This window comes from Cyprinus carpio, chromosome B10 (genome assembly GCF_018340385.1).
Source record: "Cyprinus carpio isolate SPL01 chromosome B10, ASM1834038v1, whole genome shotgun sequence".
Taxonomy (NCBI): domain Eukaryota; kingdom Metazoa; phylum Chordata; class Actinopteri; order Cypriniformes; family Cyprinidae; genus Cyprinus; species Cyprinus carpio.
This window is the reverse complement of record NC_056606.1, coordinates 10106939-10133739: the sequence shown is the minus strand read 5'-3', so window position 1 is coordinate 10133739 and position 26801 is coordinate 10106939. Positions and strand designations below refer to the sequence as shown.

The following is a 26801-nucleotide window of genomic DNA, read 5'->3' as shown; positions in this document are numbered from 1 at the left end:
TCTATAAACTAAATAAGTGCTAATAATTAATCAAAAAAAAAGCATGCATACAGTGAATATGCAAATAGTCCATTTAAGTGTAATTTCATCTTTTTTATAAACTAAGGTCTTAAATAATGCTCACCTTCCCAGTGGTAGGAAGAGTTTGGGTTCGTGTAAAAGTATCTTCTCCATGAATGCTGATCAGTTCAGTCTCTGCTGGCGGAAATGGCGAAGGGAAAACCACCATGTCACTCTTCATTGTGTCTGAGCTAAAACAAACGTCATATTGTTGTGTCGATTTAGAGTAGGACCAGCTTCCATCTGGATGTGTGTTGATAACTGGAGCGCTGTACCTGCTGAAACTGACGTCTGTCCTGTAGCATTTAACTGCTATCAAACCCACTAGACTCAGTAAAAAAATAAATGTTACTGAGATTATAGCAATGAGCAGATACAGATTCAGATCTGAAAAACTCTCCTCATTTGGGACTTCTCTGAACGATGTCTTTATGTCATCCAGACTCTCAACAACCACAACATCCATGGACATAGTCGCTGAGAGTGATGGCTCTCCATTATCAGACACTGTGATAAGAAGTGGGTGAGTTTTTAAGTCATTGTCACTCATTTGCCTCTTAGTCCTTATTTCTCCAGTGCTGCTTCCAATGCGGAAGAGATTCGTTCCTTTGGGTTCAGTTAGATGATAAGACAGAAGTGCGTTATATCCAGAGTCAGCATCAACAGCTCTGATCTTGGCTACAAAGTATCCCGCTTCAGCAGAGTAGGGAATGTTCTCACTATTAACTGATCCAGGTTCAGAATAAGGTGGTAAAATAACCGGACTGTTGTCATTCTCATCCAGAATAAACACATTTACAGTCACATTACTGCTCAGAGGAGGAACACCAGAGTCGGTAGCCTGAACATGGAAACTAAGGGTTTTCTGATCTTCAAAATTGAAAGACTGTAGGTTATACAACTGGCCTGTCAATGAGTTAACACTAACAGCATTTATGCTTTTTTGGTTATCTACAATGGAATAAGAAATTTCAGCGTTTTCATTGGAATCTCTGTCAATTGCTGACACTGTGTAAATGAGGGTTCCCAGGGGAGTGTTTTCTTTTACATAGACAGAAATTATTTTACCGTTAAATTGTGGAGGATTGTCATTCACATCTGAAACATCAACATAAACTACACTGGTGCTGGAAAGCGGTGGGGTTCCTTCATCAACTGCTATGAGGGTTACATTATACTTTGAGATGTTTTCCCTGTCAAGCTGGCCTTCCAAAACAACAGAGTAATAATTCTTGTAGGAAGACTCAAGTTTGAAAGGTACATTTCCCAGCAGTTTACAACTCACTTTCCCATTCAGTCCACTATCCTTATCGGAAACTGTGACCAGAGCCACAGCAGTGCCAGTTTTTGAATCTTCACTTAAAGAAGACAGTAGGGATGTTATTACTATTTCTGGTGCATTGTCATTAACATCTATGACTTCAATTAGTACTTTACAATTAACCGTCATCGGGGAAAGCCCCTTATCATGGGCCTCTATTCTAAGTTCATAAAAAGCTTTGTCCTCAAAATCAATATTTCCCTTTACCTTGAGCTCTCCTGAAACAGGGCTGATTGCAAATACATCAAGATTTTTTTCCTGACCATGACTGCTAAATAAATATGTTACCTCCCCATTTGGACCTTCATCCATGTCAGTGGCATTGAGTTTGATAATCTTAGTTCCTTTTGGTGTGTTCTCGGTCACACGGACTTTATAAAGAGGACTGCTAAACACTGGAGCATTATCATTGATATCTAAAACACTGACAATAATTTGCAATGTGCCTGACCTGGATGGCTTCCCTCCATCAAAAGAAGTCAGTACTAGTCGAATTACAGGTTCTTTCTCTCTATCTAAAGCTTTTCGAAGGATTAGCTCTGCAGACATGCCATGTGCACCACCCTGGTTTACTTCTAATGAGAAATGTTCATTAGGACTCAGTTTATAGCCTTTAATAGAGAAAGTTCCTACATCTTCATCCACTGCACTGATCAAGGAAAATTTAGCTCCTGGCTGCACTGATTCAGATATATTCAAAATCTGAGTTTCAACAGGGAATGCAGGAGAATTGTCATTCATATCATTAACATTAACTATCACTCGACTCAGACTGAGAGGATGGTTTACTATCGCCTCAAAATTTAAGGAACAGGATGGAGTATTAGGACATAGCTGCTCGCGGTCAATTCTTTCAGCAACGTACAAGACGCCAGATTTCAGATTCACATCAAAATACCTCGTCCTCGTGCCGAATACAAGCTGAAATGCGCGCGATTCCAGATCCTGGACGTTTAAATTCATGTCCTTCACCACATTTCCGACGACAGTTCCGATATTTACTTCCTCGGACACGGAGTAGACAATCTGACCATCCACTGTCACTGAAAGACACATCACGAGCCAGAGGAAAGTAATATGTGGGAGCCTTATGTCCTTCCTGTTTGCCATCCTTCCCTTTGAGATGGCAACGTGATCAAAACAATACAAAGGTGATCAAAAGAACATCAAAACTCTGTAAACACAATGAAGAATGACTCACGGAAACACGCCAAGAAAAGCATCCAGACTGTGACGCTCGGTTATAGCACGTCACTCAGCGAAATCGTAGGAGGAGTTCAGACGATATGGAAATTATTAAAGTTTAGCGGTCTACAGTGACACCACGCGGAGAACCTGCGGTTCTGTGTGGCGAAACCACACAAACATACAGCATCACTAAAAAGAATAACCACGTTTTGTAAATTAGGATAACACCGAAAGAGCTTTGCTCGTCTGAAGAAGTCTGCGTTAGCTATACCTATATCAACACAGAAGCACAACAAACGCGCAGGAGTTCAGAATACAGTAAGTCAGTACAGCATACAGCTAATGATTTTGTGTTAATCCTATATTAGTTATTAAAACATTCGGGCAAACGGTTAATGTTAAAGAAAGCATGAGAAAACTTTTTTTGTTCTTGTTTTATGAATGGAACTTGATCCTTTGAATATATTTGCAACACACTTAAATTAGGCTATTACGTGTACCCAGAATCCTGTTGAAATTAATTTGCTAAATGTTTAAAGCATTAGTTTATTGAAAACTGACTTATTTACGACACCTAAAAAGGAATCCTTATTAATAGGCCTATTGAAATCACTAATATTGACATTTTATTATCTATTATATTATCAATTGCATTATTAAATAGTTTACTCGTTTACTCATATAAAATGATAACGTCGTTTTGTTGTGTGATTTCTGCTGCCAACTCATTTCCAAGAATAGGCCTAAATAATGTTAAACAATACTTCACTTTTAAACCTTACAATAAATAACATTTCTTCAAGCGTTTAACCTTTACTTGTCATATACTGTAATATTTACTTTGCCATGGGCCACAAAAGGCGTTTTCTCTGACATGCCAAGAACTATGAAATACACCAAAAACGCAACATAATTACGAAATGAAACAATTTTATTCGTGCGCTTTAATCCAAATCTTCCAAATCCATACGACTGCGAGGAACAGACCCAAATCCATGCCTTTAATTTGGCGATCTTCATCTCCATCCCGAGCAGCGAGTCCAGTGACCGTAAACAACAAAGCCCGCACTGACTGACGTGCTCTTTACAAATTCAAATGTTGCGTTGCTTCAAACGACAGGTTTTGGAGCAGGATAATCGAACGCTCATTGGCTCTCCCCTGCAATTGTCACAGATTGCTACATGCTGTGTTTCTGGTGAGGTGTGTTTGAATGATGTGCGTGCGCCTTCAGGAGTTCACGGAGTGGATCGGGAAAAAAAAATCTGGATACTATTTTCAGCGATTAACAACATAAATTCTGCTCTGCACTTCACACAAACCTACTGTGACTGCGGCTGCAACGCATCGTCATTTGGAGTACTTCTGGTACTGCTTTTGACATTTTTGCAATAAATAAATGATTGTAATTGCATTTATCTGTCGGTCATGTTTGGCTTATACTGTATAGAAATAGTTATGTTTAGGTTTAGACGTATGAATTGGATTAGCGACTATAAAAATATTTTAATGCTATATTGTTACTAAAATGGTTATTTTCCTGCATATTTCGGTCAGTTGTGTTTTGTATCCTTTTTATTCGCTATAAAATAGGTAGGTTAGGTTTGGGGGTAGGTTAAGGGCTCTAAAAATCTAAATCGCTTATGGATAAAATGCTAAAAATGCATTGATACGAATATCTTAATGATACAAATCCTACGTAAATATTTTTACGGTTTTTTAGCTAAAAATACGTAGCGATTTGTACGTTTGAAATATTGAAATACGTCTAAATAGTACTTTTTAACATCAATAAAAGCGTAGAAAAATCTACGATTTGTGCTTGTAAATCCAATTTAGTGTTTCACTGTCTGTGTGTAGACTGTTTGTACACATACACGCACAATTGCTTATACAACTAAAAAATATGAGACCACAAAGCCCTACAGATAGCTACTATGGCGTTTGGAATGGCATGTGAAGCTCCATGTACTAAAATCACATATTTGCTTGACAAGGTAGTAAAAAGTTACTAAGCTACAAAAAAGTTCACTATGATGATGTTTTCGAACTGTGAAATTTAAGTTTTATCTTACCTTTGTAGTGCTTGGAAGTGTTTGAGTCCTATTAAAAGTGTCCCCTTCATTAATGCTGATTAGTTCTGCATCTGGCAGTGGAAAGGTCGAAGGAAACACGACTACGTCACTCTTTATTGTGTCAGAACTAAAACACACGTCGTACTGTTGTGTGGATTTAGAGAAGGACCAGCTTCCGTCTGGATGTGTGCTGATCACTGGAGCGCTGTACCTGCTGAAACTGCCGTCTGTCCTGTAGCATTTAACTGCTATCAAACCCACCAGACTCAGTAAAAAGATGACCGATACTGAGACAATAGCGATGAGCAGATACAGATTCAGATCTGAAAAACTCTCCTCTTTAACAGGAACTTCTCTGAATGATGTCTTTATGTCATCCAGACTCTCAACAACCAAAACATCCATGGACATAGTCGCTGAGAGTGATGGCTCTCCATTATCAGACACTGTGATAAGAAGTGGGTGAGTTTTTAAGTCATTGTCACTCATTCGTCTCTTAGTCCTTATTTCTCCATTGCTGCTTCCAATGCGGAAGAGATTCGTTCCTTTGGGTTCAGTTAGATGATAAGACAGAAGTGCGTTATATCCAGAGTCAGCATCAACAGCTCTGATCTTGGCTACAAAGTATCCCGCTTCAGCAGAGTAGGGAATGTTCTCACTATTAACTGATCCAGGTTCAGAATAAGGCGGTAAAATAACCGGACTGTTGTCATTCTCATCCAGAATAAACACATTTACAGTCACATTACTGCTCAGAAGAGGAACACCAGAGTCTGTTGCCATAACTTGAAACTGGAATCTTTTTGTTTCTTCGTGATTAAATGATTGCAAGCTGATTATTTCTCCACTTAAAGCGTTTATATTTATCAGTGTAGTTATAGGAACACTGGAGCTGGAACTGTCTAACAGTGAATATGAAAGTTCTGCGTTTTCACCAGTGTCTGAATCTTCAGCGGACACTTTTGTCACGAGACCTCCAGCTTGACCATTCTCACTTAGAAAAGCGTTTATAACGGGTGCTGGGAAATGTGGAGCATTGTCATTAACATCAGAGATATGTACAGTTATAACAGTGCTGCTGGAAAGAGACGGAGTTCCTTCATCTGCAGCTGTAATTGTGATGTTATACAGAGAAACACTCTCTCTGTCCAGAGGTCCATCTACCACTAGAGAATAATGATTGTTATATGACGTCTCCAGTTTGAAAGGAAATGAGCCTTTCAGAGCACAGTTTACAATGCCGTTTTTACCTCCATCTTTATCAGACACTGTGACTAAAGCAACTGCAGTTCCTGACTTTGTGTCTTCTTTCACACTTTCCAACAGAGGAGTCACAATTATCTCTGGTGCATTATCATTTTCATCCATAACTTCAATTAAAACTTTACATTGTGTGCTCTTTGGTGGGCTGCCTTTATCTCTCGCCTGAACTCGCAATTCAATTGCAGCATTTATCTCATGGTCTATTTGACCCTTCACAACAATATCACCGGTTTCAGGAACCACAATGAATAGATTTTGCTTTTTTATGTTTCCATGTTCAGCTATTGAGTAAATAATGTCACTGTTGGTGCCCTCGTCCAAATCAGAAGCAGTCAATGAGAAGATTCTTGTACCAACAGAAACGTTTTCTCTCACCTTTATCTTGTACAAAGGTTTGCTGAAGACAGGCTTGTTGTCGTTTATATCAATTATATTAACTATTACACTTAATGTGCCAGTCTTTGCAGGCTTTCCTCCATCAATCGCTGTCAGTACAAGAGGAATTACCGATTGTTTTTCGCGATCTAAAGGTTTTTGGAGCACTAATTCAGCAGACACACTCTGCTCTTCAGTTTGCACGTCAATAGAAAAGTGTTCAGTCTTGCTCAGTTTGTAGTCTTTCAGTGCATTGATGCCAATGTCGTTATCTTCAGCTACAGGAAGATGAAATCTCTCCCCCGGAACAACATCCTCTGTAATGTTTATCGTTATAATGCTGTCCACAAAATATGGAGCAATATCATTAACATCCAGAACATTAATTTCAATTCGATAAAGACTATGAGGATTTTGAACAACGGCCTCCAAATTAAGAGCACACTGCTGAAGAGCGAAGCATAACTCCTCCCGGTCAATTCTTTCATTCACAAACAACGCTCCCGTTTTTAAATTCACATCAAAATATTTCCTGTTGGATCCAGACACAAGTTGCAAGATACGAGATTCCAGCTCCTGAACATTGATCTTGAGATCCTTTGCTATATTTCCGACAACAGTTCCCTTATTTACTTCCTCCGAGACCGAATAGATAATCTTGCCGCATGAAGATCGCCATAAACAAAAATGCAGAGCTGTTATGACGCACAAACATCTTAAGCTTTCCATAACTGTTTCTTCTAAGCCTCAAATGGTAATCTGTTTAAAAAACGCAGTTTTTTGGCTCGCTGTTGCCAGAACATTAGTCTCTGAAGCCTGTATAATACCTTATCAATTCCACATGACAGTATATCCGTGGTTGCTCTTCCACTGTAAGGGAGGGGCCTCATTTTAATAAAAGGAGTGCTTCAAATTCGTGGTCTGCAGCGACATCGCGCGTTTTAACTGCATAATTATTGAAAATATTTTATTTAAATTGCAGTTTTCCACAGTATAAATGTATGCTATAAAAGAATGGAATTGGTTAATTGCAAAGTATAAATGCAATCAACTTACTTACGTCTGTAAATATCCCCAGAACTTGTTAAAAAGCGAATACATTCTGCTGGTTGTAGGAATCAGACAAAATAAATGTATCAACATCTAACCGAGATGACCAAAATGTACGGAAAGAAAAGCGAGGACGAAATGTTCGTTGTCCATGGTGCTGAAAACTGTTATAGGATAACACCACCTTAAGACTTCGATATTGTCTTTGTTATTCATAAAGCACATTTTATTGCATTTTGTCTAATACCATTTATTTATACTTGTCTTTTTTCTGCCACTTAATAATAGCAACGAGACAAAGGCAATGGAATTTAGTTCAGCGAAATTAATTAAAAGAAGCGACAGTAACAGTTTGACACAAATCCAACGTAATTTCAAATCCAACGCATTAACTACTAAAACAATAAATGAGTAAATAAAAAACAAATAAACATACTTACATAAATCTCCAAAGAATTGAATTATAACTTTGTCTTTCTTTCTTTAAAAAAAAAAAAAAAAAAAAAAAAAAAAACACAACTAGGGTTCCAAAATCTTCTTACCTTCTCAGTGCTCGGAAGAGTTTGGGTTCGTGTAAAAGTATCTTCTCCATTAATGCTGATCAGTTCTGCGTCTGCTGGCGGAAATGGCGAGGGGAAAACGACTACATCACTCTTTATCGTGTCGGAACTAAAACACACGTCGTACTGCTGTGTGGATTTAGAGAAAGACCAGCTTCCGTCTGGATGTGTGCTGATCACTGGAGCGCTGTACCTGCTGAAACTGCCGTCTGTCTTGTAGCATTTAACTGCTATCAAACCCACCAGACTCAGTAAAAATATGACTGATACTGAGACAATAGCGATGAGCAGATACAGATTCAGATCTGAAAAACTCTCCTCTTTAACAGGAACTTCTCTGAATGATGTCTTTATGTCATCCAGACTCTCAACAACCACAACATCAATGGACATAGTCGCTGAGAGTGATGGCTCTCCATTATCAGACACTGTGATAAGAAGTGGGTGAGTTTTTAAGTCATTGTCACTCATTTGTCTCTTAGTCCTTATTTCTCCATTGCTGCTTCCAATGCGGAAGAGATTCGTTCCTTTGGGTTCAGTTAGATTATAAGACAGAAGTGCGTTATATCCAGAGTCAGCATCAACAGCTCTGATCTTGGCTACAAAGTATCCCGCTTCAGCAGAGTAGGGAATGTTCTCACTATTAACTGATCCAAGTTCAGAATAAGGCGGTAAAATAACCGGACTGTTGTCATTCTCATCCAGAATAAACACATTTACAGTCGCATTACTGCTCAGAGGAGGAACACCAGAGTCTGTTGCCATAACTTGAAACTGCAATCTTTTTGTTTCTTCGTGATTAAATGATTGCAAGCTGAATATTTCTCCACTTAAAGCATTTATATTTATCAGTGTTGTTATAGGAACACTGGAGCTGGAACTGTCTAACAGTGAATATGAAAGTTCTGCGTTTTCACCAGTGTCTGAATCATCAGCGGACACTTTTGTCACGAGACCTCCAGCTTGACCATTCTCACTTAGAAAAGCGTTAATAACGGGTGCTGGAAAATATGGAGCATTGTCATTATCATCAGAGATATGTACAGTTATAACAGTGCTGCTGGAAAGAGACGGGGTTCCTTCATCTGCAGCTGTAATTGTGATGTTATACAGAGAAATACTCTCTCTGTCCAGCGGTCCATTTACCACTAGAGAATAATGATTGTTATATGACGTCTCCAGTTTGAAAGGAAATGAGCCTATCAGTGCACAGTGTACAATGCCATTTTTACCTCCATCTTTATCAGACACTGTGACTAAAGCAACTGCAGTTCCTGACTTTGTGTCTTCTTTCACATTCTCCAGGAGAAAAGTCACAATTATTTCTGGTGCATTGTCATTTTCATCCACAACTTCTATTAAAATTTTACATTGTGTGCTTCTTGGTGGGCTGCCTTTATCTTTCGCTTGAACTCGTAACTCAATCGCTGGATTTTCCTCGTGATCTATTTGCCCTATTACAACAATATCTCCAGTTTCGGGGATAATGGTAAATAGGTCTTGCTTCTTCACATGACCAACAATCGAGTACTGAATTTCGCGGTTTATTCCTTCATCCAAATCAGAAGCAAACACAGATAAAATTGTAGTACCAGTAGCAACATTTTCCCTCAATTTGACTTTGTAAAGAGGTTGACTAAACACGGGATTATTGTCATTAACATCCATGACGTTTATAAAAATATTTAATGTTCCCGATTTAGGTGGCTTTCCTCCATCTACTCCAGTGAGAACTAACTTAATTGTCGCTTGCTTCTCTCGATCTAAAGCCTTGTTCAGCACTAACTCAGCAGACACACTCTGGTCTTCACTCTGTGTATCTAGACTGAAATGTTCATTCGGACTCAGTTTGTACTCTTTCAGCGAATTACTGCCAACATCAGAGTCCTCGGCTACAGGGAGAGGAAATCTCTCTCCAGGGCTTGCGATTTCGGTAATATTCAAAGTAAATTCTTTAACAGGAAAATGTGGCGCATTGTCGTTTATATCCAAGATCTTAATCTCCACTCTGTAAAGACGATGAGGATTTTTAGCAACGGCCTCTATATTCAAAGAGCATTTCTGAATCAAGCATAACTCTTCGCGGTCAATTCTTTCATTAACAAACAGCACGCCAGTTTTCAGATTTACATCAAAATACTTCTTATTCGTTCCAGTCACAATCTCAAACATACGAGATTCCAGTTCGTGAACATTCATGTTTAGGTCTTTCGCTATATTCCCAACAACTGTCCCCTTATTTACCTCTTCCGGTACAGAATAGACGATCTGAGAAAACGCAGAATCCAGCAAAAAAAGGAAGAATATAAATCCACAATTGCAATATCCCTTAAAAACCATGATGATCATTCACAAGTGGCCTGAAGACAGAAAAAACGGGTAAACACGAGTATTTCTCTTTTGCATTCAGGAAACACAAGACGAAATAGAAACCATCTTGTCTGAAATGCACACACACTAACACCAAGATTCCGAGAGAGAGAGAGAGAGAGAGAGAGAGAGAGAGGGGCTTCAGAGTAAAGATTAAACCTTTATCTGACGGTCTGTAGTGACACCATGTGTTAAAACTATGCCAAAGCCTACTAGAAAAATTTTACTTGCATAAGATTTAAAGTGAGAAATAACAATGTATTGAGATGACACAACAGCAACAGTAATATTCAAACTAATCCAATACAAAAGCGAAGCAAAAATACACCACAATAATATTACTTAGTAGCCTCAACCAACACTTGAATAATCTAATAAAACGGCAAACAAAGTCATCCAAAAGAAGGAATTAAAGCATAATAAGATAAATGCAAACTGTAAAAATCAGTGGTCGCTAAAGTTGTTATTACAAAACAATGATCCGCTAAAAAAAAAAAAAAAAAAAAAAAAAAAATCTGCACAGTAAAACTGTGAATAGGTCAAAGCTTTTAATATTTAATATCAGGGGGAAGAACGCGCACGGAAGACTGGAACGGTATTTGGACCAAGTATTCAGGACCATGGCCGTGCACAGAGGGTGGCCCGGTGGATAGAGCCACTGCCCCTTTGCCCTCATCGGCTGAGGTGCCCCTCTCACCAATCCCCCCATCACCCCAGCTCAAAGCTGTCTGTTACCGCTCCGCTAAATATCCACTGATTCCGCTAATCTGCTCCGTGTTTCCCGCCCTCTCCGCAACATCACTCACAACCTGTGTGCTGCTCTTTGGAGAGTGGAGACCACAGTCCCCGAAGGTCGTTGCATTACCAGGTAGATGCATTTCGATCCACATTACAGTCAGAGGTTGATCCGCTAAATTAGTAATTAGTTGGTAGTTTGTTTGTATTTGTCGGTATTGACTCGGCCGACTACAAACTACGAATGAAACGCGTTAGAAAAACTACAAATGTGGCGGATGCGCGCGATCGATGGTTAGGTAGAGAGGTTTAAAGAAAGAGATTTGAGTTACTAATAATCAACATAAAAGTGTTGTACAAAATATCCATGTCCTTAGAATTAGAATGTCTCATCAAATTATTGTACCTGATCAGATCTAATATAGATAACACCAAATTTTCTGTTGTTAGCACACTTTGTAGACAAAAAAATAAAATAAAAAATGCCTTCACAAAAAAAAGAAGACAAGACCGAAGGGAGGCTGCTAAAGACAGTTCAATATTGCAAACATGAATACAAAGCTCCAGCAAGCCAGCAGGTAAATCATCATAGCCTATAGAATATTTAGCAATTTGTCACACTTTAATTCTTGTAATTAAGTATATCTTCAATTATAATCATTTGTCTTGATACTAGTAATCTATACATCATATGTTATTAAAACCATATTAATAGTAGGCTTATAAATAGCTAAAAATATAGTATAAATGTTCTAAATTAGTTATTTATTTGTATATTATATAGATTTATGCTGTAAAATAGTAAATTAAATGTCTAATACTTATAGAGTGGGGTATGATTAGCCCTTTTTTACTAATGTGGTCCTCAAGATAAGGGAAAATGATGCAGAAGTACAATGAAAGTATCTATCCTATCCAAATTAAAATATTCCTATCATTTTTAAATGATCAGAATGTATGTATGAGAAAGGATTCTAAAAAATATGGCTTCTTATAAAAAAGTGTTCCCATGGCTCAGTTTTCCCCGGGTTTGGGGTAAGTTGACCCGAATTGAGTCAGTGGGTAAGATGCACCATCTGGGTGTAATATGACCATCTGACCGAATCTGATTCAAACCCAAGTGAAATAAATAATAATTTAAAAACTAATTTAATAATTTAATAATAAGTCATATTTCTTTTCTTAAAGTTAACTTTAACAAAATAAAACCAACCAAATGAAGTTCAAATTTCAATATTTATTTGTGTTTGCATTTCCGAAAAAAATATGTTGAACACCAAAGCAGCCCTCCTAAAAACAGACTAAACAGAGAGTTTGTTGGCCATTAGTGACTACAGGTGGAAAGATATATTTATTTATTTATTTTTATTTGTTTTCATAGCAATATCTGGCAACACTGTCAGAACTTAAACTGATAGTAATCAAAAGAGCCCACAGATATGTTACTGCTGACAGGATACCACATCCGGTAAGGCAAACGCAAAAAAAAAAAAAAAAAAAAAAAAAAAAAAACACATCTTGATATTATCTGTCAAAAACGCTATCAATGCTATCAAAACAGTAGCATATAACACTCGTGCAGAGATCTGTAGAACAAGTATGTTACATCTATGCTATGTCATATTGTAGTTTAATTGTCACAAAGTAATGCCAACAACATTCATAAGGGTACTAGACAAAGTTATCATCTGTATAGCAATGGTTATTAATGAAAACTATAACAGTAATAGGCCTATGTATTGCTGAGTGAATAATAAACAACTAATAAAATGATATACCCCTAACGTAAAGTAATGGTGCAATGTGATATAATTTAACAATGCTCATTCCTCCAAAACAGAGAAAACATCTTTCACAAACATCTACATATCTGTCTCTTTTAAAGTGTTTAGTATAATAAGTGGGGTTATTATAACACAATTCCCACCCAGACCACTATAATTTTCAAACCCTTGCTATAGCCATGGTGCCTTCCATTCCCCCAATGTGTTTCTCCTTTCCACAGTCTGGCAGAAATGATGCGTGGCTCCAAAATACATAGTCACATGACAGTAAAAAGTGTACAGTTGCCAAGATGCAGGGGGTGGGTCAGCTTACCCACTGGCTCAACTTACCCCACTCTCCCCTACTTCCACTGAAGATGAGACAGAAGCAGGCTCAGAGAGTGAGGGCGAGCCCACTCTTATCAAAACATCTAAAGTAAAGTCTGAAATTTTTACAGAGTGTGCTATCTTCTCTTTTAAATGTATATTCGTTACAACTGGATAATTAGTATTAACAAGCACCCACCCTCCTTTTGCCCTTTTTTTTTTGTTTGGGCCACTGCCACTCAAAATGTCTATGCACAGCCCTGTTCAGGACCGTAAGTTTTAATAATAATAATAACAATAATTATAATTATAATAACAATAGAGGTTGATATTCGTTTTAGGCTTTTCATTTTACATTTTAATTGACTGTCATGTGCATCTTCTTGACATAGATGATTTTCTGTTTGGATATTATTTCGATTGTATTAATTTTAAATACAAAGTGTTCAGTTTGAAGCATGAAAATGAAAAAAAAAAAAAAAAACTTAATTAAAACATCCACCAGACAGAACCAGATTAATCCAACACAGTCTCTTGAAAATTCATGACTGTTTTAAGTTTTGGCAAATTGGCAACATCAAGTTTAATCAAAACCCCCAAAAAAAAAAAATTAAAATACGTGAAGTGAAAATAAAACAGCAAATTATTGAATAGCAAAGCGATTATTTAGCAACTATTGCGAACAGTAATTCAGAACAATAATTCAGCTCGAAAAATGTATCATTCAGCAAAATTTTTCAACATGTCTTACCTTCCCAGTAGTAGGAAGAGTTTGTGTGCGCGTAAAAGTATCTTCTCCATTAATGCTGATCAGTTCTGCGTCTGCTGGCGGAAATGGCGAGGGGAAAACAACTACATCACTCTTTATCGTGTCTGAACTAAAACACACGTCGTACTGCTGTGTGGATTTAGAGAAGGACCAGCTTCCGTCTGGATGTGTGTTGATCACTGGAGCGCTGTACCTGCTGAAACTGCCATCTGTCCTGTAGCATTTAACTGCTATCAAACCCACCAGACTCAGTAAAAAGATGACTGATACTGAGATAATAGCGATGAGCAGATACAGATTCAGATCTGAAAAACTCTTCTCTTTAACAGGAACTTCTTTGAATGATGTCTTTATGTCATCCAGACTTTCAACAACCACAACATCCATGGACATAGTCGCTGAGAGTGATGGCTCTCCATTATCAGACACTGTGATAAGAAGTGGGTGAGTTTTAAGTCATTGTCACTCATTCGTCTCTTAGTCCTTATTTCTCCAGTGCTGCTTCCCAATGCGGAAGAGATTCGTTCCTTTGGGTTCAGTTAGATGATAAGACAGAAGTGCGTTATATCCAGAGTCAGCATCAACAGCTCTGATCTTGGCTACAAAGTATCCTGCTTCAGCAGAGTAGGGAATGTTCTCACTATTAACTGATCCCGGTTCAGAATAAGGCGGTAAAATAACCGGACTGTTGTCATTTTCATCCAGAATAAACACATTTACAGTCGCATTACTGCTCAGAGGAGGAACACCAGAGTCTGTTGCCATAACTTGAAACTGAAATCTTTTTGTTTCTTCATGATTAAATGATTGCAAACTGAATATTTCTCCACTTAAAGCGTTTATATTTATCAGTGTTGTTATAGGAACACTGGAGCTGGAACTGTCTAAAAGTGAATATGAAAGTTCAGCGTTTTCACCAGTGTCTGAATCATCAGCGGACACTTTTGTCACGAGACCTCCAGCTTGACCATTCTCACTTAGAAAAGCGTTAATAACGGGTGCTGGAAAATATGGAGCATTGTCATTATCATCAGAGATATGTACAGTTATAACAGTGCTGCTGGAAAGAGACAGAGTTCCTTCATCTGCAGCTGTAATTGTGATGTTATACAGAGAAACACTCTCTCTGTCCAGAGGTCCATCTACCACTAGAGAATAATGATTGTTATATGACGTCTCCAGTTTGAAAGGAAACGAGCCTTTCAGAGCACAGTGTACAATGCCATTTTTACCTCCATCTTTATCAGACACTGTGACTAAAGCAACTGCAGTTCCTGACTTTGTGTCTTCTTTCACACTTTCCAACAGAGGAGTAACATTTATCTCTGGTGCATTATCATTTTCATCCATAATTTCTATTAAAACTTTACAATGTGTGCTTTTTGGTGGACTGCCTTTATCTTTCGCTTGAACTCGTAACTCAATGGCAGGATTCTCTTCATAATCAATTTGCCCTTTTACAACAATATCTCCAGTCTCAGGGATAATGGAAAAAAGGTCATTTCTCTTACCATGACCAACAAATGAATACAGAATTTCACTGTTTATGCCTTCATCTGAATCAGAGGCAAATACAGAAAAAACTTTTGTTCCACCAGCAACATTTTCCTTTAGTTTGACTTTATAAAGAGGTCGATTAAACACTGGATTATTATCATTAATATCCATTATGGTTATAATAATATTTACCGTCCCCGATTTAGGTGGCTTTCCTCCATCTACTCCAGTGAGAACTAACTTAATCGTCGCTTGCTTCTCTCGATCTAAAGCCTTGTTCAGCACTAACTCAGCAGACACACTCTGGTCTTCACTCTGTGTATCTAGACTGAAATGTTTTTTCGGACTCAGTTTGTACTCTTTCAACGAATTACTGCCAACATCAGAGTCCTCGGCTACAGGGAGAGGAAATCTCTCTCCAGGGCTTGCGTTTTCACTAATATTCACAGTAAATTCTTTAACAGGAAAATGTGGCGCATTGTCGTTTATATCCAAGATCTTAATCTCCACTCTGTAAAGACGATGAGGATCTTTAGCAAGGGCCTCTATATTCAAAGAGCATTTCTGAATCGACAAGCATAACTCTTCGCGGTCAATTCTTTCATTAACAAACAGCACGCCAGTTTTCAGATTTACATCAAAATACTTCTTATTCGATCCAGTCACAATCTCAAACATACGAGATTCCAGGTCATGAACATTCAAGTTCAGATCTTTCGCTATATTCCCAACAACTGTCCCCTTATTTACCTCTTCCGGTACGGAATAGACGATCTGAGCAAACGCAGAATCCAGCAAAAAAAGGAAAAATAACAATCCACACTCGAAATATCCCAAAAAGCCCATCATGGTCATTTGCAACCGGCTTGTGAACCGAATAAAAGTTAAACGCGATTGAATCTAATAGTTCTCTTTGCATTCAGAAAATACGGGAAGAAATAGAAACCATCATGTCTCAACTGCAGATACAATAATAGCAAGATTCGGAGAGAGAGAGAGAGAGAGAGAGAGAGAGAGAGAGAGAGAGAGAGGCGCCAGAGTAAAGACTAAACCTTTATCTTATACGGTCTGTAGTGACACCATGTGCTGAAATGATGTCATAACGCACTAGAAAATATATATATATATATTTACAAAAACGTAAGAGTGAGAAACAACAGTGACACAACAACAATACTAATATTCAAAGAAACCCAGTCCAGAAAAGCAAAGCAAAAATACACAACCGAATATTATTATTTAGGCTACTAGCAGCATCAACACATAAATAATCTAATAAAACGGGAAACAAACAGACTAAGTTTTCCAAAAGAAAGAAAGTGAAGCATCACGATATGCAAATTCTGTAAAAAGCAGTGGTCGATTAACAGTTCATAAAATAACTTTGTTACAACAAAATAATGACCTACTGAGAGAACTGCAATGTGATACGGGGAATAGGACATAGGTTTTAATATCATAGGGGGAAAACACGTCTGAAAGGTGAATGGATGAAGCATTCAAGGCTGTAATTGTAAGTTTTAGTAGTAGTAGTAGTAGTAATAGTAACAGAGATTAATCTTTGTTTTCGCCGCTGCCTCTTGCATTTTAATATTAATTGCCTATGATTGCCTATCATGTGCGCCTTCCTGACACAGCCTATAGATGTACTGTTTCTTTTTTTTTCTTTTTTTTTCTTTTATTTATTTATCTATTTATTTTTGTTTGTTTAGGCTACATTCATTTTAAACACAGCGTTTAATTTAATGCATTTAAAATGTGAAAAACATTTTAAAACATCCTCCACACTGAGGGATGTGGTAAGGCGTGCAGCTTACTTTTTATTACAAATTGCACGTTTTCCTTAGAATCACATTTTGCAAATTCTAAGAAACTACAACTTGCTTGCAACATACTTTATGGGCCTAAGATTTATCGTGATAATGGGTTGAATTGCGTTATTCAAAGACCATAAAATAGCCTTAATTAAAATTAAAATGAATCAGAACAAATTTAAAATAGATTAATTAAAAACAAGACAGCCACGTGGTAAATACCAAACCCCCTATTATGGCAACTGTTAGAATTAATTTCGAACAGTTGAGAACAATAATTCACCTCGAAAAATTATTCAACAAAAATTTCCAACGATCTTACCTTTCCAGTAGGAAGAGTTCGTGTGCGCGTAAAAGTATCTTCTCCATTAATGCTGATCAGTTCTGCGTCTGCTGGCGGAAATGGCGAGGGGAAAACGACTACATCACTCTTTATCGTGTCTGAACTAAAACACACGTCGTACTGTTGTGTGGATTTAGAGAAGGACCAGCTTCCGTCTGGATGTGTGTTGATCACTGGAGCGCTGTACCTGCTGAAACTACCATCTGTCCTGTAGCATTTAACTGCTATCAAACCCACCAGACTCAGTAAAAAGATGACTGATACTGAGACAATAGCGATGAGCAGATACAGATTCAGATCTGAAAAACTCTCCTCTTTAACAGGAACTTCTCTGAATGATGTCTTTATGTCATCCAGACTCTCAACAACCACAACATCCATGGACATAGTCGCTGAGAGTGATGGCTCTCCATTATCAGACACTGTGATAAGAAGTGGGTGAGTTTTTAAGTCATTGTCACTCAGTCGTCTCTTAGTCTTTATTTCTCCAGTGCTGCTTCCAATGCGGAAGAGATTCGTTCCTTTGGGTTCAGTTAGATGATAAGACAGAAGTGCGTTATATCCAGAGTCAGCATCAACAGCTCTGATCTTGGCTACAAAGTATCCCGCTTCAGCAGAGTAGGGAATGTTCTCACTATTAACTGATCCAAGTTCAGAATAAGGCGGTAAAATAACCGGACTGTTGTCATTTTCATCAAGAATAAACACATTTACAGTCACATTAGTGCTCAGAGGAGGAACACCAGAGTCTGTTGCCGTAACTTGAAACTGAAATCTTTTTGTTTCTTCATGATTAAATGATTGCAAACTGAATATTTCTCCACTTAAAGAGTTTATATTTATCAGTGTTGTTATAGGAACACTGGAGCTGGAACTGTCTAACAGTGAATATGAAAGTTCTGCGTTTTCACCAGTGTCTGAATCATCAGCGGACACTTTTGTCACGAGACCTCCAGCTTGACCATTCTCACTTAGAAAAGCGTTAATAACGGGTGCTGGGAAATGTGGAGCATTGTCATTAACATCAGAGATATGTACAGTTATAACAGTGCTGCTGGAAAGAGACAGAGTTCCTTCATCTGCAGCTGTAATTGTGATGTTATACAGAGAAACACTCTCTCTGTCCAGAGGTCCATCTACCACTAGAGAATAATGATTGTTATATGACGTCTCCAGTTTGAAAGGAAAAGAACCTTGCACAGCACAGTGTACAATGCCATTTTTACCTCCATCTTTATCAGACACTGCGACTAAAGCAACTGCAGTTCCCGGTTTTGCATCTTCTTTCACACTTTCCAACAGAGGAGTCATAACTATTTCTGGTGCGTTGTCATTCTCATCCACAACTTCTATTAAAACTTTACAGTGCGTGCTTTTAGGAGGAACGCCTTTATCTCTCGCCTGAACACGCAGTTCAATTGCAGGGTGTTCCTCGTAGTCAATCTGACCTTGAACAGCAATTTCCCCTGATTTAAAATTTATGTCAAATAGGTTAATTTCATCGGTACTTCCATGAAATGAATATTGAATTTCACTATTGATGCCCTCATCCAAATCACTGGCAGAAACAGAAACTAGTTTGGTTCCAAACAGTGTGTTTTCCTTCACTTTAACTTTGTACAAAGGTTTGCTGAAAATAGGCTTATTATCGTTTACGTCCATGACATTAACAACAATACTCACTGTTCCAGATTTAGGAGGTTTTCCTCCGTCAATAGCGGTGAGTATTAAGTGAATAACAGCTTGTTTCTCTCTGTCTAAAACTTTCTGTAGCACTAATTCAGCCAACATACTCTTTTGCCCACTGTGAACATCTATAGAAAAATATTCATTTGAACTTAGTTTGTAGTCTTTCAGAGAATTACTGCCAACATCTGAATCTTTTGCAATTGGAAGAGGAAATCTGTCCCCTTCATTTGCGATCTCTGTAACATTAACAACATACGTGCTTTCTGGAAAAAAGGGAGCATTGTCATTGACATCCAAAATGATCATTTCAACCCTGTAAAGTCTGTGAGGATTTTGAGCAAGAGCCTCTAAATTTAATGCACATTTCTGATTACTGCCACACAACTCTTCGCGATCAATCCGGTCTTTGACAAACAGCGAGCCCGTTTTCACATTTACATCAAAATACTTTGCATTTGATCCAGGCATAAACTGAAACATGCGTAATTCTAGTTCCTGAACACTGATCTTCAGGTCTTTTGCTATATTCCCGATCACAGTCCCCTTATTTACCTCCTCGGAGACGGAATAGACAATCTGGCCAAGCGAAGATTTCCATAAAGACAGAAATAAAACGATCCAGAAGCAGTAAGATTTTGTAACATCCATGATTGTGCAGCAAAATATCCTGCGATTATTTACTATAAAAAAGACTGAAACAACTAAACAGACCTCGCTCTATACAATCCGACATCAAGACGCAGAAGCTACTAGGCTTTGGTTATTTACACGCCCTCAACGCATTTCCTCTTGTTCTGATGCTGTAAAGGAGGAGCTCAGATAACTCTCAAAGTCATGGTCTGCAGTGCCACCACGTGTTGTAAAAGTGGAGAGACAATAAGATGTTTCTTCATATAGTTTTCTATAAAAAGAAAAAGTAAACCAAAGGCATCAGTATACTCAAACAGTAAAATATAATCATTCGTGTCTACTCAATCATTACTAATCAACAACAAATAATATAAATAAACGAATTAACTAAAAAAAAAAAATTTATTTAAGAAAATATATGAAGTGAAAAGGAAAATACGTCACTTTCGCTGTCCGTGGTACTGACGTGATTTACAAAATACTACAGTTAAGCAGTAAAAAAAAGAAACAAACAAACCGCAGTATGATATCACAAGGTAATGTTACAACATAGGAAGAAAGAAAGAAAGAAAGAAAGAAAGAAAGAAAGAAAGAAAGAAAGAAAGAAAGAAAGAAACGGTCTATAAATATACACAGTGTACAAAAGCCAAGTCAAAGAGAAATTAGATACGCAGTACAAGCAAATCAAACTTAAGGATGAAAACAAAGCTGCACAGTGATACGAATAAAAATACGCCAGAGCCATGAGATGCCGAAATAACTTGCAAAACTAAACATATCATCTCAACAGCAATCGAAACATTAAAGCAATATTTCGACTTTGTCAATAGCGTCAAGTATTTTACTTGTTATCTTTTATTTGGGTCGCCTACACGTATTATTATCAATTTTTTTTTTAATATTAAAAAGGTCATTTTTAGTTCATAATACTTTATCTATTTTAGAAACATCTAAACTTAAAAAAGAAAGAAAAAAAAAACAGTTAAAAGGGCTTAGAAAAAAATCGAATTAATCGTTTATCAAAAGTTAATTTTACAAATCTAGGGTAAAAGTAGAATTGAAATGCACTACAGAAGCAAATTACAATGTCTTACCTTCTCAGTGGTCGGAAGGGTTTGCGTGCGTGTAAAAGTATCTTCTCCGTTAATGCTGATCAGTTCTGCGTCTGCTGGCGGAAATGGCGAGGGGAAAACGACTACGTCACTCTTTATTGTGTCAGAACTAAAACACACGTCGTACTGTTGTGTGGATTTAGAGAAGGACCAGCTTCCGTCTGGATGTGTGTTGATCACTGGAGCGCTGTACCTACTGAAACTGCCGTCTGTCCTGTAGCATTTAACTGCTATCAAACCCACCAGACTCAGTAAAAATATGACTGATACTGAGACAATAGCGATGAGCAGATACAGATTCAGATCTGAAAAACTCTCCTCTTTAACTATGGAAGCATATGGGTAGCATTATTAAATTTGGGATGTAATATGCAAAATGACAATGTAATATGTAAAATGGCAATGCATTTCTACATTTACATTTACATTTTCCAATACATTTGTGCAACGTTTGGTGCAAAATGAAAATGAAAATTAAATTACATAATTTTCATTTGCCATTTCCTACACCAGTTTTAATATGTAAAATGAATACTAATTTTAACGCTTTATAAGTTGCAAAATGAAAATGAAAATGTATTACAGAAATGATTATATATGTCTAACATGTTCAAGCAAAAACTGTGGCAAAATGATCATTTAAATGTTATTTTTCCTTAAATGCATTAACACTCACAGTCAAGACACTTACGATTGCATAAGAGGATTCAATCAAGTGAGACAACATGGACAAGACAGTTTGCACATTTAAAATTCATTCCGAGCCGATCACGTCTCCGCCCCCTCCCGCCCTGTCAATCACTGCGTGAACAAGGCGGGGCTTACAGAAGGTCAGAGACTCAAAATCTCAAGAAGAGGATTCAAGTGAGAAAACATGGACAAGACAGTTGGTCCGTGTATGTTTTGATGATTTCGGTTTAATGGCTTCAATATTTCATTCGCACTTATGGGCGGAGTTGAAACGCTGCTTTCATCTGATTGGTCGAATCGCTCAGTCTTCAGCTCGGTCTTTTCATTCTTTCAGGCAGAATAAGAGTCAGTGCAAGTGAAGCACTGTAATGTCTGAAACCACCGCTCACTGTTAATTAGCATAATATTTGAATCAGATGTAGCTGGGCACATAATTTGTGCTGTAGAGACCTGCAAATTATTTCTAGGTTTGTAGTATTGTATGAATATTGTCCCACTGATAAATACAGTGCAAATAGTTCTGTCTCCTTGGATAACAGTGAAGTGGAAATAAAAATCAATAATAGACTGAACAGTTCCATGTCTGTAACATTTACCACTCTCATATTTTAAGTCATAAGGCACTAGGTATGTGTGTGTGTGTGACATTAATAAATAATTGTAAAAATTAATATAGTTAAATTTCTAAATAAAAATAGTAAAATTAGCTCTATGCTGCTCAGTGCTCATGCTGCTCAGTGCTCCTGTAGCCTACCTCAGAGCGCCCTCTCGCGGCTGTAGACGGTAATGTTTTCTCTTGGTCCTGAATAAATGCGACTTATATTCCAGTGCGACTTATTATATGTTTTTTTTTCCTCGTCATGACGTATTTTTGGACTGATGCAACTTATACCGAAAAAACAGTTAACATTATTATTATTATTTATTATGAGAGTAATTGACACAGACTGGAACTTAAATGTTTCACCCCAATTCAGCTCAGATCTTCAGACTCGTCAGACTCGTGTTGCTTATATAACTGGCCAGACTTACCTTCCCCAAAAAAATCATATTTAATTTTTATTTCATATATTTAACTATATTTATTTCCACTTCACTGTTATCCAAGGAGACAGAACTATTTGCACTGTATTTATCAGTGGGAAAATATTTATACAATAATTTAACGGGGTCTCTTGCAGGTCTCAGCAGCACAAATTATGTGCCCAGCTACATCTGATTCAAATATTATGCTAAGTAACAGTGAGCGGTGGTTTCAGACATTACAGTGCTTCACTTGCACTGACTCTTATTCTGCCTGAAAGAATAAAAAAGACCGAGCTGAAAGCGGAGCGATTCGACCAATCAGATGAAAGCAGCGTTTCAGCTCCGCCCAAAAGTGCGAATGAAATATTGAAGCCATAAACCGAAATGATCAAAATGTACACGGGCCAACTGTCTTGTCCATGTTCTCTCACTTGAGTCTCTGACCTTCTGTAAGCCCCGCCTTGTTCACGCAGTGATTGACAGGGCGGGAGGGGGCGGAGACGTGATCGGCTCGGAATGCATTTTCAATGTGCACTTTGAATTTTGCTACATTCATTGCGGGTCATTGAATGAAAATGCAATCGTAAGTGTCTTGACTGTGAGTGTTAATGCATTTAAGAAAAATAACATTTAAATGATCATTTTGCCACAGTTTTTTGCTTGAACATGTTAGACATATATAATCATTTCTGTAATACATTTTCATTTTCATTTTGGCAACTTATAAAGCGTTAAAATTAGTATTCATTTTACATATTAAAACTGGTGTAGGAAATGGCAAATGAAAATTATGTAATTTAATGTTCATTTTCATTTTGCACCAAACGTTGCACAAATGTATTGGAAAATGTAAATGTAAATGTAGAAATGCATTGCCATTTTACATATTACATTGTCATTTTTGCATATTACATCCCAAATTGAATAATGCTACCCATATGCTTCCATATTTAACAGGAACTTCTCTGAATGATGTCTTTATGTCATCCAGACTCTCAACAACCACAACATCCATGGACATAGTCGCTGAGAGTGATGGCTCTCCATTATCAGACACTGTGATAAGAAGTGGGTGAGTTTTTAAGTCATTGTCACTCATTCGTCTCTTAGTCCTTATTTCTCCAGCGCTGCTTCCAATGCGGAAGAGATTCGTTCCTTTGGGTTCAGTTAGATGATAAGACAGAAGTGCGTTATATCCAGAGTCAGCATCAACAGCTCTGATCTTGGCTACAAAGTATCCCGCTTCAGCAGAGTAGGGAATGTTCTCACTATTAACTGATCCAGGTTCAGAATAAGGCGGTAAAATAACCGGACTGTTGTCATTCTCATCCAGAATAAACACATTTACAGTCGCATTACTGCTCAGAAGAGGAACACCAGAGTCTGTTGCCATAACTTGAAACTGAAATCTTTTTGTTTCTTCGTGATTAAATGATTGCAAGCTGAATATTTCTCCACTTAAAGAGTTTATATTTATCAGTGTTGTTATAGGAACACTGGAGCTGGAACTGTCTAACAGTGAATATGAAAGTTCAGCGTTTTCACCAGTGTCTGAATCATCAGCGGACACTTTTGTCACGAGACCTCCAGCTTGACCATTCTCACTTAGAAAAGCGTTAACAACGGGTGCTGGAAAATGTGGAGCATTGTCATTAACATCAGAGATATGTACAGTTATAACAGTGCTGCTGGAAAGAGACGGGGTTCCTTCATCTGCAGCTGTAATTGTGATGGTTATACAGAGAAACCACTCTCTCTGTCCAGAGGTCCATCTACCACTAGAGAATAATGATTGTTATATGACGTCTCCAGTTTGAAAGGAAACGAGCCTGAGTACAGTGTACAATGCCATTTTTTTGATCTTTATCAGACACTGTGTGGACTAAAGCAACTGCAGTTCCCAACGCTATACAGACCAATTCGTACAACGAGGTGGCTAATTCGTTTTGTACGACCTCACTCGTACATTTTGAATACGATTTGCCTAGACCCCCAGTGACGGGTAGGTTTAGGGGCGGGGTTTGGTGTAGGTAATTCGTACAAATTCATACGAACTCGTAAAATACGTACGATTTGGCAAAATCGTATGATTTGTACGAGTGTGGTCGTACGAATTCGTACGAATTAAGTAAAATATGTACGAATTGCCGTGAGATGTCGTTCTCATCCTCCCGTTTTTGCATCTTCTTTCACACTTTCCAACAGAGGAGTCGTAACTATCTCTGGCACGTTGTCGTTCTCATCCACAACTTCTATTAAAACTTTACAGTGTGTACTTTTAGGAGGACTGCCTTTATCGCTCGCCTGAACTCGCAGTTCAATTGCAGCGTCTTCTTCATAGTCAATTTGTCCTTGAACAGCAATTTCCCCGGATTTGGAGTTAATTGTAAACCGGTGCGTTTCATCTGTATTTTCATGACCAAGAAATGAATATTGAATTTCACTATTGATGCCCTCATCCAAATCACTGGCAGAAACAGAGATTATTTTGGTTCCAATCATTGTGTTTTCTTTCACTTTAACTTTGTACAAAGGTTTGCTGAAAATAGGCTTATTATCGTTTACATCTATGACGTCAACAACAATACTCAAGGTTCCAGATTTAGGAGGTTTTCCTCCGTCAATAGCGGTGAGTATTAAGTGAATAACAGCTTGTTTCTCTCTGTCTAAACCTTTCTGTAGCACTAATTCAGCCAACATACTCTTTTGCCCACCATGAATATCTAAAGAAAAATATTCATTTGAACTTAGTTTGTAGTCTTTCAGAGAATGACTGCCAACATCTGAATCTTTTGCAATTGGAAGAGGAAATCTGTCCCCTTCATTTGCGATCTCTGTAACATTAACAACATACGTGCTTTCTGGAAAAAAGGGAGCATTGTCATTGACATCCAAAATGATCATTTCAACCCTGTAAAGTCTGTGAGGATTTTGAGCAAGAGCCTCTAAATTTAATGCACATTTCTGATTACTGCCACACAACTCTTCGCGATCAATCCGGTCTTTGACAAACAGCGAGCCCGTTTTCACATTTACATCAAAATACTTTGCATTTGATCCAGGTATAAACTGAAACATGCGTGATTCTAGTTCCTGAACACCGATCTTCAGGTCTTTTGCTATATTCCCGATCACAGTTCCCTTATTTACCTCCTCGGAGACGGAATAGACAATCTGGCCAAGCGAAGATTCCCATAAAGACAGAAATAAAACGATCCAGAAGCAGTAAGATTTTGTAACATCCATGATTGTGCAGCAAAATATCCTGCGATTATTTACTAACGATTGAAACAACTAAACAGACCTCTCTCGACACAATCCGACATCACGACGCAGAAGCTACTAGGCTTTGGTTATTTACACGCCCTCAACGCATTTCCTCTTGTTCTGATGCTGTAAAGGAGGAGCTCAGATAACTCTCAAAGTCATGGTCTGCAGTGCCACCACGTGTTGTAAAAGTGGAGAGACAATAAGATGTTTCTTCATATGGTTTCTATAAAAGACAAAGTAAACTAAAGGTATCAGTATACTCAAACAGTAAAATTTTATCATTCGTGTCTACTCAATCATTACTAATCAACAACAAATAATATAAATAAACGAATTAACTAAAAAAAGAAAATGTGTTATTTAAGAAAATAAATGGAGTGAGAAGGAAATGCGTCACTTTCGCTGTCCGTGGTACTGACGTGATTTACAAAATACTACAGTTAAGCAGTAAAAAAAGAAACAAACCAACAAATAGCAGTATGATATCACAAGGTAATGTTACAACATAGGAAGAAAGAAAGAAAGAAAAAAAAAAAAAAAAAAAAAAAAAAAAAAGAAAAAGAAAGAAAGAAAGAAAGAAAGAAAGAAAGAAAGAAACGGTCTATAAATATACACTTAGTGTACAAAAGCCAAGTCAAAGAGAAATTAGATACGCAGTACAAGCAAATCAAACTTAAGGATGAAAACAAAGCTGCACAGTGATACGAACAAAAATACGCCAGAGCCATGAGATGCCGAAATAACTTGCAAAACTAAAACATATCATCTCAACAGCAAGCGAATCATTAATGCAATATTTCGACTTTGTCAACTGCGTCCAGTATTTTGATTGTTAATGTTATCTTTTGTTTGGGTAGCCTTCATGCATTTTTATTA

At 37.6% G+C, this 26801-nt stretch overlaps 2 protein-coding genes across 8 annotated transcripts in view; both read right to left on the bottom strand.

The window, feature by feature from the left end:
- LOC109098989 (protocadherin alpha-C2-like) overlaps positions 1-26801 on the bottom strand; it is a 69626-nt gene that overhangs the window by 32666 nt on the left and 10159 nt on the right. The window contains exons 1-2 of one of the 7 annotated variants that reach the window (XM_042732412.1): positions 336-4607; positions 125-251 (exon numbers count right to left, since the gene is read on the bottom strand). The exons of 2 other annotated variants lie outside the window; for them this stretch is intronic. In XM_042732412.1, coding sequence (XP_042588346.1) covers positions 125-251; positions 336-2491 — 2283 coding nt within the window. In that variant the 5' untranslated portion in view covers positions 2492-4607. Of the gene's footprint in view, positions 1-124; positions 4609-4642; positions 7801-7872; positions 10378-17487; positions 19874-26801 lie in introns of those variants that run through there. 4 more of the 7 variants (XM_042732411.1, XM_042732409.1, XM_042732410.1 and 1 more) reach the window with 4 other exon arrangements.
- On the bottom strand, positions 20072-25981 carry LOC122138578 (protocadherin alpha-8-like). Its single transcript, XM_042731951.1, has 5 exons — positions 25960-25981; positions 24859-25060; positions 23606-24433; positions 20922-21261; positions 20072-20098 (listed from the first exon to the last, which is right to left on the bottom strand). Exons 1-5 carry the CDS (start codon positions 25979-25981, stop codon positions 20087-20089), a joined length of 1404 nt encoding a protein of 467 aa, XP_042587885.1. The 3' UTR covers positions 20072-20086.

Coding starts and splice junctions, on each gene's coding strand:
- LOC122138578 (XM_042731951.1), bottom strand. CDS start 25,981: ATGTCGGATTGTGTCGAGAGAG. Junction 25,061..25,959: donor GTCGGATTGTGTCGAGAGAG/GTCTGTTTAGTT, acceptor ATGAAAATACAG/ATGAAACGCACCGGTTTACA. Junction 21,262..23,605: donor TTCAGAGAAGTTCCTGTTAA/ATATGGAAGCAT, acceptor TTCCATAGTTAA/AGAGGAGAGTTTTTCAGATC.